Raw genomic sequence first — 15,675 nt, forward strand, 5'->3', positions numbered from 1 at the left:
GGGGGTCCTGACTCTGCTTCCATTGAATTCCTCTGTTAACTGTTAGTTTTGCTGCTTTAATTGACTTGGCGGGCACATCACTTCCTTTGCTCTTTAAGTTTAGTCTTAAGAGAGGTCCGGGAAAATTACCCCACCCCGCCAATGCCATCTTAAAATCCTGACAGGCCAGAACGAAGTGAGATTTGGGCTGTCACAGAACGTTTTCCAGCTTCTCTGGTGACACTTGCGATCCCTGGGTTCTTTCCTTCCCCACGTGCCTGCATTCTATAAGCCAACGCACAAAGTTTGGGCTGAGCCAATGAGGGTGGAGCTTGAGGCGAGCGTGCGGCGTCTGTCGGTTGCCTAGCGACGGCGTCCACGCTAGCCCTCTGTAAATCAAGTCAGCTACTGTTCGCAGGCTACCTACAAGGCCGCAATGGAGACTGAGAGGGGCTCCTTCATCTCCCGGGACGTGGAGACCCCAAAGAAGGAGGTGCAGCTGCGGGTGACCCCTTCGGAGGTGAAGTTCCTGGACGCGCTGGCCGGGAGGGTGTACCGCCTGCCGGTTACCGTACACAACCTCGGCCGTTGCAACCAGAAAATCCGGTTTCAGGAACCCCTCAAGCCACAGGTAACACCCTCGGGGGTGCAGGAGCAGGACCTCCCGAGCGTCAGGGCTCTGAGACCGCCTCCACACCTGGGCGCCTGCTTTGTCCCGGAGAGTAGACGCCGGCTTCTGCGGGAGTGCGGGGGGGGGGGGGGGGGGGGGGGCAGGATTGAGCTTCCCAGGGAGCGGCCATTTAGGTCTCAGTGCATACGCGTGCTAGCCGTTTTGTTTTGTTTTGGTTTTGTTTTTACTTTTTGTTTGGTTACGGAGACACAGTGGGGAAAAGTTGATCTAGAACCTCCCAACTTCTTCATCTTGAGTTTGGAAAGAAGGGAAAGGGGGTTCCATGTCTGTCTCCTAACCCCAGAATTTGTGCTTGTATACTGTAGAATTACATCAACAAAATTCTCTAAAGTACCCTTTAGTCATAAAGTGCCTGATTACTCTAGATGCAGTAGGATAGTGGAAAGGTTTATTATTTCATGTTCCAACAAACATTCGTTGAGCACCTACTGTATAATAGGATGTAGGTGTGAGGAATCTAAAATGAACACAACCCTACCCTTACAGGACTTAGAAACTGGGGGAGTCAGTAAAGATCATGAGTAAAATTAATGTTCCGAGAGGCCGTCTCCATCTTCTGACTTAGAAGTTGACAGAATTCTTTTTTTAAATTAAAACATGTTTTAATGTTTATTATTTTTGAGACAGGGAGAGAGAAACAGAGTGTGAGCGGGGAAGGGGCAGAGAGAGAGGGAGACGCAGAATCTGAAGCAGCCTCCAGGCTCCGAGCTGTCAGCACAGAGCCCTAGCTGGGGGCTCGAACTTGCTAACTGCGAAATCATGACCTGAGCCGAAGTCGGATGCTTAACCAGCTGAACCTTCCAGGCCCCCAAAGTTGACAGAATTCTATTTCAATCTCGCTGTCATTTTAGATCATGTGTGTGAGAGGATGAATATTAGTTTGCTGTCAGGGAGACTTTTGATATAGGAAAGGTGATAAGAATTTTTGATATGTAAGTGATAAATAACCTTATTAGTATTTTTTTTTGTGTGTGTGGGACATTCTTAACGATAAGTAGTATTGAATGCACCTGGATTTCTAGGTACAGAAATGGAAAGGTATCTACGATTTTTTTTTGTTGTTAAAATTACATCTATTTGTATATACATAGAAAAATGTACGGTAGCGAGTAGAAGGATAATGAGAAAAAGGACTTTCATGTTCTACTTTTTACACTTAAAAAAAATTGTACTTTTTACCTACACTAAAGTGCACAAATCTCGAAAGTAAAGCTTGATGAATTTTTATGTGTTTATACACCCATGTAGCCACCATTTGGGTCAAATCGTAGAATTTCCATTTCCAGCATTCTAGAAGGTTCCTTGCAGTACCTGGAGTAATCACCCCATGGAGGTGACCACTGTAGTGATTTCTAACACCACAGATTAGTTTTGCTTGTTTTTGAGTTTCATATAAATGGAATCCTGCTTTGTTCATTTTTATATTTGAATGTTTTAACAATAGTAACATGTATTTTGTAATAAAATGGAATATCGTGAGAGGCTATTAACTCTTTTTTAAATAAAAAATGACCTGATTACTCCAAATACTGTAAAATAAGGGAAAAATTTTATAATTTCACTACATCACTACATACTTATTGAGCAATTGAATATATACCTGAAAATACTTTTCTTCTAAAATTCAGGCTGGCAGTAAATCCCAGATGTGGGCAAACACTATTTTATGGATGTCCAGGAGACACTTATATGGGTGGTTTTTGTGCAGTCAGGAGGTAAATGATATAATTCATTTTAGTTTGTATCAAGAGTTAAGAAGGAAAACTATTTAGACCACAAATCTGGACACAAGAGAATGGCCAGGTAAGCTTACCAGTTAGAGGCCAAAGCCGTGAGCCCAGTATTAGTGTGAACTTCTCTTTGTTGCAAGACCATGGTGTGCTCTCCTGATCCTTCATAGATATAAAGGGAATTAGGAAGAAGATAGATTAGAAAAAAATGTATTAACTATCTTGGAGAAAAGAAAAAGTGCTGTATAAAGAAGATTGTCATCATCACCATTTATAATTACTTACAAAATGATGCTTCTAACATACAGTAGTACTGGTTTGCAACCTTGGCTCAAGAGGCTGCATTATCTTTGTGTTGATGACCTACTATGAACTATATGTAGTACTATATGCCATCTACTGTGGGTTGCTGGTAGAAAATGAAGAAGGCACAGTCCTTATCTTTAGTGTTTTGTTAACTTGTGTGGCTTCTGCATCAGTCAGGCCAGTCTTACTTGGAATTGTCCCCTTTTACCTCCATGGCTCAGACTCCCTTTTCTTTTGACCCGTGTTTTTCATTCCCACCTCCTGCAAGAATCATCTGTTTCCAAATCCCACCCATCTTTAAGGGTCAAATTGAGTTCTCTTTTTCTCTGTAAGTCTTATCATATTATCTCCAAATTATTTCTTCCCTGCTGGATACCAGTTATCAGGCATTGATTATAGTTTGGACTTGTGTCCTGATGACTCCTAGTAAATGTTAGTTTTACCGTCCGTCAGCTCCTGAGTAAGGGTGGTGCCTTATACACCTTTGTATACCATTCACAGGGCTTAGCAACTTGTAGTTTGACCAAAAGCACATGCTGCTGAAGCCATGGTTTCCTTTCTCCAAGATACAGCTTCTTTAAAGGAAGATAGTCACATCTGATACATGCACTTGTAACACCCAAAGGCTTATGCAGGGAAAAATCTATCCCTTGTTTTCTTACTGTTCTGTAATTGCAGGGGGATTCAGAGTTGAACTGTGATAGTTTTGAGGTATCAGAAGTTTGCTGGAAGTATGAAGCTTTCAGACCACTGGTATCAACAAATCACTCCACTGCTCTGTGCCCTTCATTGCTGGAAAGTACTGCTTAGATTTAGCCTGGCATGAAAAGCCCTGAATAATTAATTTCAACATGACCTCCATCGTTATGGATTGAGCTCTTTGCCCAGCAAGGCTAGCTTATTAGTTGCCTGCTGAAGGACTGTTCTGCTTATTCTTTTCTTGGCTTATGTCCGAGATATTCCTTCCCCATAGGGAGCACCTTACTTGCTTGTTCTCCACCTTTTACATCCATTCTTTAAGCTTAGGCCAAGTACACTCCTTTCTAGCCCAATGGTAATCATGCTTTCTCATGGACTTTTGTGATACCTATGTCTCCAGTACTCATAAGACACTTAATTAGTTCTTGACTTGTATTATTTAACTTTCTAGGGGTGTATAGTCTGCTTCCTTGAAGAGATTATGTACTCAGGAGAGGGACTTTTTCCACTTATGGGGAAGGAGCTTATATTTCAGAGTCACATAGATGTGTGATTTGAATCCTGTTAGAGTGACCTTAGTGACCTTAGACGTTAATTATGCTCTCCAAGTCCCAGTTTACTCATCTATATTCTGGGAGCCTTAACATCAGCCTTATAGGACTGTAGAACTGTCTTATGTGAGATAAGAGATGTAGAATGCTTGACTTATTGTGGGTCTCCAACACATAGTAATTCTCTCCTTCACTTTCTCCCTTCATATTTGTCCTGGAGTCTAGCAAATGTTTTACAAGAATGAAAGTGGTTTTTCTTCCCCTCGTATCCTATTCCTTTTTTATATTTGCTCCAAGTTCTGAATTCTAAGTCCCCATACAAAAAGTATATAAAATGATAAATGTATGTGTTTAAGATTATTAGATTATCTATTATTTAATAATAATTATTAAATTATTAGATTGCTCTCCCTTTGTTCTGTATTGAAGTACCTCATACTTCTAAATGAGCTCGTGAGCATTTACATGTTTACATGTTTCTCAACTGACTACATTGTCAGTTTTAGTCCATGTACTGTTAAAAGCATACCTGGAGGGGTGCCTGGGTTGCTCAATAGGCGTCTGACTTTGTCTCAGGTCATGATCTCACTGTTCAAGACCCGCATCAGGTTCTGTGCTGATAGCTCAGAGCCTGGAGCCTGCTTTGGATTCTTTGTCTTCCTCTCTCTCTGCCCTTCCCCTGTTAGCATCTGTTTCTCTCAAAAATAAACATTAAAAAAAAAAAGCGTATCTGGAGGGTCTAGAATCTGATATATATATATGTGTGTGTGTGTGTGTGTGTGTGTGTGTGTGTGTGTATATACACACACACACACACACAGTCATTAAGTGTTTGCTTTCAGGGAAGGAATATTGCCTATATCCTGATACAGCTCTTGAACTAATGGACACTTCTAGCTGCCGTAGCTCACATTATTTCCTTATTAGGAGTTAAGATGTATAATTTTGATTTTTTTTTTTTCTCCCCATGAAGTTCAAACTGATTTTGACCAATCTGGATAAAGCACTTGCTTCTGGGCTTCAGATGACAGCTATGGTGGAATACCATCCTGATAAGGATGAAGACACTTATGACCAACTACTTATTTCAATAGGAAATAAAATAATAGAGATCCCTCTACTTGGGTACGTATTCTCCATATTTCATGCTGACATTTTCAGCACTCTTCACATAAAAATAAGGGTCAAAGTAATATAATATTCTGTATTTTCTCTGGCTAAGATTTCTTTTTGTATCTATAGTGTCCTTATAGCTGAACTTAATGGTCAGATTTTTAGCAAATGGGTGTTCAAAAAATGGAAGGCTGGTTTTCTGGTATTTTTAATTAAAATAAAAACGTTCAACAATTGCATGTACTCCCTCTTTTTCCCTTGACTTACATCCGGTTTTATTTTGACTGTGTTTTTTTTATACCTTTTGAGAGTAAAATTTTTTTTATATTTTATTTATTATAATTTTTAAAAATTTACATCTAAGTAGATTAACATATGGTATACTAATGATTTCAGGAATAGAATTTAGTGATTCATCACTTGTGTATAATTTCCAGTGCTCCTCCCAACAAGTCTGCTTAACGCCCCGTGCCCATTTAGCCCATCCCCCCACCCAAAACCCCTCCAGCAGCCCTCAGTTTGTCCTCTGTATTTAAGAGTTAACTTATAATTTTTTTAATGTTTATTTATTTTTGAGAGAGAGAGCACAAGCAGGGGAGGGCAGAGAGAGAGGGAGACACAGAATCCAAAGCAGGCTCCAGGCTCTGGGCTGTCGGCACAGAGCCTGATGCTGGGCTTGATCGCACAAACTGTGAGATCATGAACTGAGCCCAAGTCGGATGCTTAATCTACTGAGCCACCCAGGCGCCCCTTAAAATATTTTTTTAATTGATAGACATGCATGTGTGGATCCTCCTTTTCCTTAGCAAAATGTGCTTCCATAGATGTCATTCTTTTGTCTCTATTTGTCTACCATCTGTAGAATTAATATTGGAATGTTAATACTGGCATTAGATATGTCTTTTTATAAGTTCCCTTGTGTGTTTTTTTATTTTCATAAACCAAATTTAGATCTGCAGTTATTTTAGTTCTCCATGTTGTTGAGAAGTTCTGATTTAGCCAAGCATCGCGTTCTGTATAGAAATCAGTTAACACATTGTCAGGAAAGGAATGTTATTAGCCTATTAAAAATACTTACTTTACATTTTATAATTTATTTTAGGTAAGGCCATTTTTGGCCCATTCTACACATTGATGTAACTATGAGTTTCAGTGAGATTTGCTTGCTTGTACTATATAGGGAGAAAAGAGTTGAAGATGCTTCTGCCTTTGAAAACAGGAATTTTGTCTTGTCCTCGTAATGTATGCTGTCTCTCATCTGAGTTTGGCTGCTCATCACAGCTACAGCATAAGGAAAACACTGTCCCCTTAAACTATGATGGAAAGGGCTGAAGGAGGATGGGCGTGTGTGTATCTGTGTGTGTGTATGTGTGTGTTAAGTTTTTAAGTTTTTAAGTTCTATACAATTCTATTACCTGTATAGGTTTTTATATCCACCACCATAGTCCAGATATTCAGCACTGGTAATACGACAAGGATTTCTCCTGTTACTTTTTTTTTAAAAAAAGGTTATTTATTTATTTTTTGAGAGTGATAGGGTGGGAAGAGGCAGAGAGAGAGGAAGAGAGAATCCCAAGCAGGCTCTGCACTGTCAGCACAGAGCCTGATGTGGGGCTCCATCCCACTAACTGTGAGATCATGACCTGAGCCAAAATCAAGAGTCGGTTGCTTAACCTACTGGGCCACTCAGGCGCCCATCTCCTGTTACTTTTTTATACCCATACCCACCTTCCTTCTGCTTCACACCTACAATCCCTGAACTGTTCAAACCAGTAATCTGTCTTCCATTTCTAAAATTTTGTCATGTCATGTCTTCCATGGTATGCGTATACCACAGTTTGTTTAACCTTTGGCCTGATGAAGGATATCAGGCAGATGCCATGATACATTACAAACACAGCTGCTATGAACATTCTTTGCTTGTCTCTTGCACCATTTCTAGAGTTTATAGTTGCATTTAGTGGGGACGAATATGGAAAAATAGATTTATGAAATCTTGTCTGGAAACCAGAAGTTTGGATTCTCTGCCCTTTCAGAAGTACTTTAGCAGAAATGATATAATCAGTGATTGTGAGCACTTGTTTTTTCATCCCTCTTGCACATTTAAAAATGGCTGAGAGTTTTAGTCATGAGCTTGAATAGTTGCAAAGATGTAATCACTTACACATAACAAATATTACTATAAGATAATTACATGCTTCTTTCAAATGTATCCAGTAGAGTGGAAATACCATAGTAATTTAACAGTTGAAAGATTTACCTCATCTTTTTTTCCCCTCAGATTTGTATTTTCATTCCATTTCTAACTATAGCATCATATTCTAATGTATTATTTGTTCAGTATGTTTACAAATATGTATATAAGTAGATTTACTCCAATCATAAATCCATACATGTTTTTAGAATTTCTTATGAATTATATTACTATAAATTTAACTCCATATATAAATTACCAAGTTTGGTACTTAATTTTTTTCCTTTTTAAAAATTGAGATATAATTGATAAAGAACTTTGTGTAAGTTTAAGCTGTACACGGTGTTGATTTGGTGCATTTATATATTGCAATGTGATTACTAGTGTGGTGTTAGCTAACACCTCCATCAGATCACATAATTATCATTTCATTTTGTTGTGAGAACATTTAAGGTATCGTCTCTTAGCAGCTTTCAAATACATAATGCAGTGTTGTTAACTCTAATCACAAGGGTGGGCATGAGATCTTCAGAACCAATTCATCTTCTAAGTGCATATTTTGACCAACCACTTAACAATTTTCCCACCCCCAGCTCCTGGTAACTACCATTCTCCTGTTTGTTAACATAAACTGTCTGTAACATAAAAAGAAAAATGTTATTGCAAATACTTTTCTTAGGTGGAAGAGAAACCAATAGGAAAGCCAGAAAAACTGTTATGTATTATATTACTCTATTACCAAGCCCTTACTACTAAGGTAACCCATATATATGTGTGCATACATACGTGTGTATAATTTATATATATATATATATATATATATATATGTGTGTATGTGTACATATGTGTGTGCGTGTGTGAGTAGACTCTTAAGAAATTTTATTTTTTTAAATGTTTGTTTATTGTTGAGAGAGAGCAAGTGTGCACGAGAGCAGGGGAGGGGCAGAGAGAGAGCAGGACAGAGGATCTGAGGCAGACTCTGTGCTGACAGCAGAGAGCCCAATGCAGGGCTCAAACTCAATGAGCCCTGAGATCTACCTAAGCCGAAGTTGGACACTTAACCGACTAAGCCACCCAGGTGCCCCAAGAAATTATTATTTAAAAAAAATTTTTAGGGGCGCCTGGGTGGCGCAGTCGGTTAAGCGTCCGACTTCAGCCAGGTCACGATCTCGCGGTCCGGGAGTTCGAGCCCCGCGTCAGGCTCTGGGCTGATGGCTCAGAGCCTGGAGCCTGTTTCTGATTCTGTGTCTCCCTCTCTCTCTGCCCCTCCCCCGTTCATGCTCTGTCTCTCTCTGTCCCAAAAATAAATAAACGTTGGAAAAAAAAAATTTTTTTTTAAACGTGTATTTATTTTTGAAAGACAGAGACAGCGCACAAGCAGGGGAGGGGCAGAGAGAGGGAGTCACAGAATCCAAAGCAGGCTCCAGGATCTGAGCTGTCAGCACAGCTGACACCACCCAGACTGAGCCACCCAGCCATCCCCTTCTAAGAAATTATTATTATTATTATTATTTTTTAACTTTAAAGAAATTTTTATTACACAAAGGTTGTCACATAATTGGATATTTCTCTACTTTGTACACAATTACTCTTACTCTCCACAGAAAGGCTGCTTCTTAACTTTTCATCTAGTGATGGCAAGCACCAAAATCCTTATTTTAACAGAATAGTAGTAAAAATACCTCAGTATTTAAGTTGAAAGCAGTACAATGGTACATGGCTCTTGCATTCAGTTATCAGGAATGTACAAATGTCTTTTTATTCACAAATACAAAATAAATTATCTGTAGGCATGGACAGTGACAGCAGTAAACCATTATATGTTGTCAACTGAACCCAGTAACTGATGGTTATAGTGATTTTCTTGAACATCAGCCAGGCTTTTCTTCATTCATTTCCTTCAACTGACTTCTCTGAAGTTATTCTTGAGGAGCACTGCCTTGAACTTCCTGTCACAGTTCATTAACAATGGTAAAGCGCTATTCTAGGAATTAGAACATTGCCACCTCCCATACCACCTCCCATTCCACCCATTCCAGGGTCTTTCTCTTCCTTAGGAATTTCGGTGACTACAACTTCTGCTGTAGTTAACAGAGAGGCCACGCCAGCAGCATCCAATAAAGCAGTTCTTATGACCTTAGTTGGATCAATGATTCCCTTTTCTACCATATTCACAAAATCTCCAAGCATAGCATCATAATCAACTTCTGAGGAACTCAACATAATTTTCTCAACTATCAGTGATCCTTCAACACCTGCATTCTTAGCAATGGTCATTACAGGAATTTTGAGTGTTCTCTTAATGATTTATATACCAATTTTTTCATCTTCATTAGTTGGAGTTATCGAATCCAAGGCTGGAATGCACCGAAGCAGAGCACAACCCCCTCCCAGAACAATGCCTTCTTCAACAGCAGCTCGGGTAGCATTGAGGACATCTGTAACTCTTTCTTTTCATTCACTTCAACATCACTTGTGCCACCAACCTTCAGCCCAGCTACTCCATCTGAGAGTTTTGCCAGATGTTCATTCAGTTTTTCCTTTTCATATTCACTAGTTTTGATATCTAACTGTTCAGTAATTTCTTGGATACTTTTTCAGTGGAAATCAGGAGAGGTGTGATGTTAGCTGTTGATGCTGTAATTGCTGAACTTAAGAAGCAGTCTAAACCTGTGACAACCCCTGGAGAAATTGCTCAGGTTGCTACCATTTCTACAAATGGAGACAAAGAAATTGGCAACATCATTTCTGATACAGTGAAAAAGGTTGGAAGAAAAGGTGTTATCACAGTAAAGGATGGAAAAACACTAAATGATGAATTAAAAATTATTGAAGGCATGAAGTTTGATCGAGGTTATATTTCTCCATACTTTATTAATACATCAAAAGGGCAGAAATGTGAATTCCAAGATGCCTATGTTCTGTTGAGTGAAACGAAAATTTCTAGTGTCTGGTCCATTGTACCTGTTCTTGAAATTGCCAATGCTCACCCTAAACCCTTGGTCATAATTGCTGAAGATGTCGGTGGAGAAGCTCTGAGTACACTTGTTTTGAATAGGCTAAAAGTTGGTCTTCAGGTTGTAGCCGTCAAAGGTCCAGGTTTTGGTGACAATAGAAAGAACCAGCTTAAAGATAGGGCTATTGCTACTGGTGGTGCAGTGTTCAGAGAAGAATGGTTGACTCTGAATCTTGAAGATGTTCAGCCTCAGGACTTAGGAAAAGTTGGAGAGGTCATTGTGACTAAAGATGATGCCATGCTCTTAAAAGGAAAAGGTGACAAGGCTCAAATTGAAAAACGTATCCAAGAAATTATTTTTAAGATACGTTTCTGAACCCAGCTAGAGAAATAGTTTGAACGAATGTTCGCCTTCATATCTTATATTGTTTGTGTAATGAGTGTCTCTTTTAGATCCTTTAAACTCTGTTAATGCAATTACGTACACTGAGGTCATTGATCTTCCCTTTTCCTGTTACAAAATTACAACGTCTTCATGAGAAGAACATGGGTATTCCTTAAAGAAGCAGCATATACAGGATAGTCCTGGCTGATCTCTGGAATGTCTCTATATATCCAATAATACACAAACACTCCCATATAAACATACATCTCAGAAAGAAGGCCCAGACCACCAGTGCATAAAGCAGTATTTGTGAATGTTTTATTCAGGTATTCTTACTTATGTCTTTGTGCATGTGTCTGTATGTATTTATATTTTGGAAGTTATATCCTATATGGAGTAAATTACTTAATTCATGTGTCTGGTACATAACCTAAGGACTCAGTAGAGATCAGTTATTACTATATTTATTATTGGCACTGTTATCATTGTTAGGTTCGTAAGGGTAATGCACTTAAAATCTAACAAAATCAAGGCTAAGTTCACCAATGTTATATACAAATAATTTCTCAGGTAAATCATTGAGGCTTTGGAAGTGTTTGGCTTTTCATCTATAACATAGGAGCCATAATAATATTTGTTTCCTTTTAATGAAGTTTTTAGTATCAAACAAGATAATATACTTGTTAATAAATTATAAATTTTCCATATATAAAATATATGTATCCTTGTGAGATGTGCATATAGAATTACAGTGGATTTTTAAAATGTGTAGGAAACATGTGTTATAGATATGCTACAGTGAGCCCTTTTAGTTAGAGACACAGGTGAAAAATCTATTGTATCTTTTTGTGCTTAGATCTTGTTTTAGTCCCCAAATGATATTTTATAGCATAACACCTTCTTTTATTTCATCAGATTTGGCATCATCTGAACTATTTTACTTTGTAAAGATCAATTCCCCCCCTTTCTGAGGAGGGGCCAAAGAATGTATTATAGGCTTAGGTGGAGATTCCAAAAATGTTTTGAGTGGCAAAAAAATATTGAGATATGTGGGTAGCCTTTCAAGGTGAGTACTTAAGAGGGTGTACTATGTCCTTAGATGCATAAAGTCTGATCTCTTTGTTAAAAATGTATCTCATTATCTTGTTTTCATGTCTTTATTTCAGTTCCTTTTACTGACAAATATGCCATCAACAGACATTTAAGGAAATGTAAATGTCTTACAAGGAATTACTATAAAAGTGTCTATATATGTCCCCCTGTAGATTTAAGTATGAAGTTATAATTGTTAATTATGTTGTCCTCTTTTCTCCTCTCCTAGGTTGATTCCAGCCTGTCAATTGGAAATTGAGTCAGAAGTTAATTTTGGCACATTGGTTGCCAATAGCAAAGTATATTGTAAAGAGATTAATATCATTAATCATGGCAGAGCTCCAGGTAAATACTTTCTGTCATATAAATTAATTTATATATATGTATATATATAATTTAATGTTATATAAGTTAATTTATAAGTTGGTATTATTTGAAATGTATACTTTGTATAATTAATGGATTCTCTTATTCGTTCCTTCTCCCCGTAAGGTGTCTATCATTTGAAATAGCTCAAAACTGAAGGCCCTTAAACAGGATTACTATAAATGATAGATAATAATTCAGGAAAGATGAATCCATCTCCCTATGATTCTGATTAACAGCCTGACTCCCAGGTGACTGGTGATCTCCCTGTGGACAGAAGGCAGGATGGTGTTAAGGGCGTGACATAGTCCTTAGAGTGAGCCATCCAGAGATAGAATCAGGGCACAATGCATTACTAGCTGTGTCATCTGGGGCAAGTATCTTTTAGGACATTGAACTTGATATTTCTCATTTATAAACTGTGGTTAATAAAATGAACTATGGTTAATTATGTATGTACTTAAGGTTTTAGTGTGGCACTTGACTTATCATATGCACTCAATACCTATTTGTTTTTTTTTTCTCTTTCGTATTCAACTTTGAATTCACATGATGGTCCCTAGAAGGCTCTTATTAACTCTTTGTTCAGAGAGTAGATGCTTTTCTCTTCTCTAGATGGGATTATTTCTCGAGATTTTTACTGTGACCTAAGAGTTTCCATAAAGGCTTGTGTGTCTGTATGTGTGTGTGTTCATGCACACTATTCATTGATGGTATAGAGTAGGTATAAAATCACTTACCCTTCATTGTCCTCATTAGATACTAAGGATCTGGGGTGGCAAGGCTTCCATTGCTGACATGAGGACCAGGTCCACATAGAGAGGGCATTTTTTTATGAGATTGCATCTTGAATACATAAAACTGGTCTCAAATCCAAACCTCTTTTACATTAAGTGAGGATATTTTCTGTGGCTGTTTTAGCAATGAGAATTATTAAAACAAAGGTAGGGGATGCCTGGGTGGCTCAGTTTGTTAAGCAACTGACTCTACGTCTCAGGTCATGATCTCACAGTTTATTAGCTCAAGCCCTGCTTTGGGCTCTGTGCAGACAGCTTGGGGCCTGCTTGGGATTCTCTGTCTCTGTCAACCCCTCCCCCCCCCCCCCACTTGCACTGTTTCTCTCTCTTAAAATAACTAAATAAACTAAAAAAAACAATAACAAAGTCAGTTTGTCACTTTACTGATTTCTTCCTGGGGTTAAACAAATAAAACTGATCATTGTTCCTCACCGGATATTACTTGTTTCAATTTTCCATGCTTTAATTTTTTAAATGTTTAAGTTTTTGGTGCCTGTGGGATTGTAGAATATTAGATTCGTTTGTGGTCTGACTCCAGTGTTACAGATAGAACCTCTCATGGCTAGTGATTGTGGGCTGTATGGTCCTTTAGACTCTCTGGTTATATTTTAGAGTAGTGGTATATAATTGAGAGAATTTTGTTTTTATTATTTATTTTCCAAAAATCTTTCTTGTCCATTCCAAATCCTGCAAAGTTTTGATCATACCTTTTCTTTATTATAAAATATCACCAAACTGTACATTTTTATTATGTATAAAAACTGTAAGTAACGAATATGTATGGTTTTAATCTTAATATTTAGGGCGCCTGAGTGGCTCATTTGTTTGAACGTCCGACTTCAGCTCACATCACGATCTTGTGATTTGTGAGTTAGAGCCCTGTGTCAGGCTTTGTGCTGACAGCCCAGAGCCTGGAGCCTCCTTTGGATTCACTGTCTCCCTCTCTCTCTGCTACTCCCTCACTCATTCTCTCTCTCTCTCTCAAAAAAAAAAAAAAATTACAAAAAAATCTTAAAAGAATATTTAATATTATTTTACTTAATAAAATAAATAAAAATAAGCCTCAGATCTAGACCCAGACATTTTAAGAAAAGTAATCCACATTGGCTTTTAGTATTGTATTAATATTTTGTGTGTGCATATTATTTGTAGTGAATACTACATTCTGTAAGTTATATTTAAAAATTTTTTATTTTTTTATTTTTTATTAAAAAAATTTTTTTTAAACGTTTATTTATTTTTGAGACAGAGAGAGACAGAGCATGAATGGGGGAGGGTCAGAGAGAGAGAGGGAGACACAGAATCTGAAACAGGCTCCAGGCTCTGCGCTGTCAGCACAGAGCCCGACGCGGGGCTCAAACTCACAGAGCACGAGATCACGACCTGAGGTGAAGTCGGACGCTCAACCAACTGAGCCACCCAGGCGCCCCTAAAAAAAATTTTTTTAATGTTTATTTATCTTTGAGACAGAAACAGAGTGTGAGTGGGGGAGGGGCAGAGAGAGAGGGAGATACAGAATCCAAAGCAGGCTCCAGGCTCTGAGCTGTTAGCACAGAGCCTGACGAGGGGCTCGAACTTGTGAACTTCGAGATTATAACCTGAGCCAAAGTCGGATGCTCAACCGATTGAGCCACCTAGGTGCCCCCATTCTATAAATTATAATTGAGTACTAACTATGAAATGTTAAATACTATTACCTTACAAATTGTTATCAATAAAACACATTTTCTTAGTGTTGACTTTATCATTCTCTGACTCGAATATTATTTTTCCACCATTAGCAAAATTGATTTTATGTTTTATATTCACAGTAGCAGGTTACTGTAAGGTGTCATAAAGTCCTTATTACCTACTGGCACAGTATATAAATATTCATGAGAATAAAAGTGTATTTTTATGAGGAAAAACACTTAGGCAGAAAATAGATTTCGCAACCAAGGATGATTTTAATACAGTTTTTAAAAAAGGATTTTTTGTGACAAATATTTTATAGTTTTAGAGTCAAAGATCAAATGTTTATACATTTATATGCATACTTAAGAGGACATTAAAAAGCCACACTCAGCAGATTCATGGTAGGTACAGCTTTGTTTTCTCTCTCTGGTAGCGACACTGGGGTTATTGATCCATGTAACAACTTCATGATTTTTTATTTTTATAGCCCATTATGGAATAATTATCCATGGATTTAGCCAAATATTGTTGAATACATTTTGTTTTCTGGCCCTCTATAAGAATATTTGCTAAGTTTACTCCCAACTGTGCAAATTAGTGCTTGTCTTTTCATTTTGAAGACGTGGTTCTGTCTTTAAGATAAGTCTCTATTATTAGTACTTTGTGAGCTGGTGAACTCCATGTTCTGTTCTTTGGTTTTGTTGTTTCTCAGTTTTTACCTTTTAAAGAACATCATGGAAAAAGCATTATTATTTTAGTATGTGTGGAATTGCAATCATTTCCCTTTTCCCCTCAGTAAGCTTGAATATTTGCAAAGACATTTTCTACTCCCGTGGTATCATGTAGAACAGTCTTTAAAGTCCCTAGTGTGATCTTCACATACCATTTCTGTGTTTGAACAGCTACCTTAGAACTCCTCAAACTTTAGGTTTACTTGGGTTATTTTGTCCTAGCTATATGACCTTTCTGTTGCTCTTAATGCCCACTCTTCCCCTTTCCCTGATCATTAGCATCATCTCTCTACTCTCTATTGTCTAGAAAAGCCTACCATCATCTGTAAACCAGGAAATTTGCTAAATTGGACAAAGTCCAGTACTCGTCCTTGAGATCCTCCTTAACTACTCAGAGAAACACACACTACT

General features: G+C 38.0%; 1 protein-coding gene across 1 annotated transcript in view; it reads left to right on the forward strand.

The window, feature by feature from the left end:
• Positions 1 to 415: 415 nt before the first annotated feature.
• The window catches only part of CFAP47 (cilia and flagella associated protein 47), a 566,656-nt gene continuing 551,396 nt past the window's right edge, over positions 416 to 15,675 (forward strand). The window contains exons 1-3 of the mRNA XM_047844880.1: positions 416 to 610; positions 4,930 to 5,081; positions 11,926 to 12,041. Coding sequence (XP_047700836.1) covers positions 416 to 610; positions 4,930 to 5,081; positions 11,926 to 12,041 — 463 coding nt within the window. The remainder of the gene's footprint in view (positions 611 to 4,929; positions 5,082 to 11,925; positions 12,042 to 15,675) is intronic.

This window comes from Prionailurus viverrinus, chromosome X (assembly GCF_022837055.1).
Source record: "Prionailurus viverrinus isolate Anna chromosome X, UM_Priviv_1.0, whole genome shotgun sequence".
NCBI classification, from domain to species: Eukaryota; Metazoa; Chordata; class Mammalia; order Carnivora; family Felidae; genus Prionailurus; species Prionailurus viverrinus.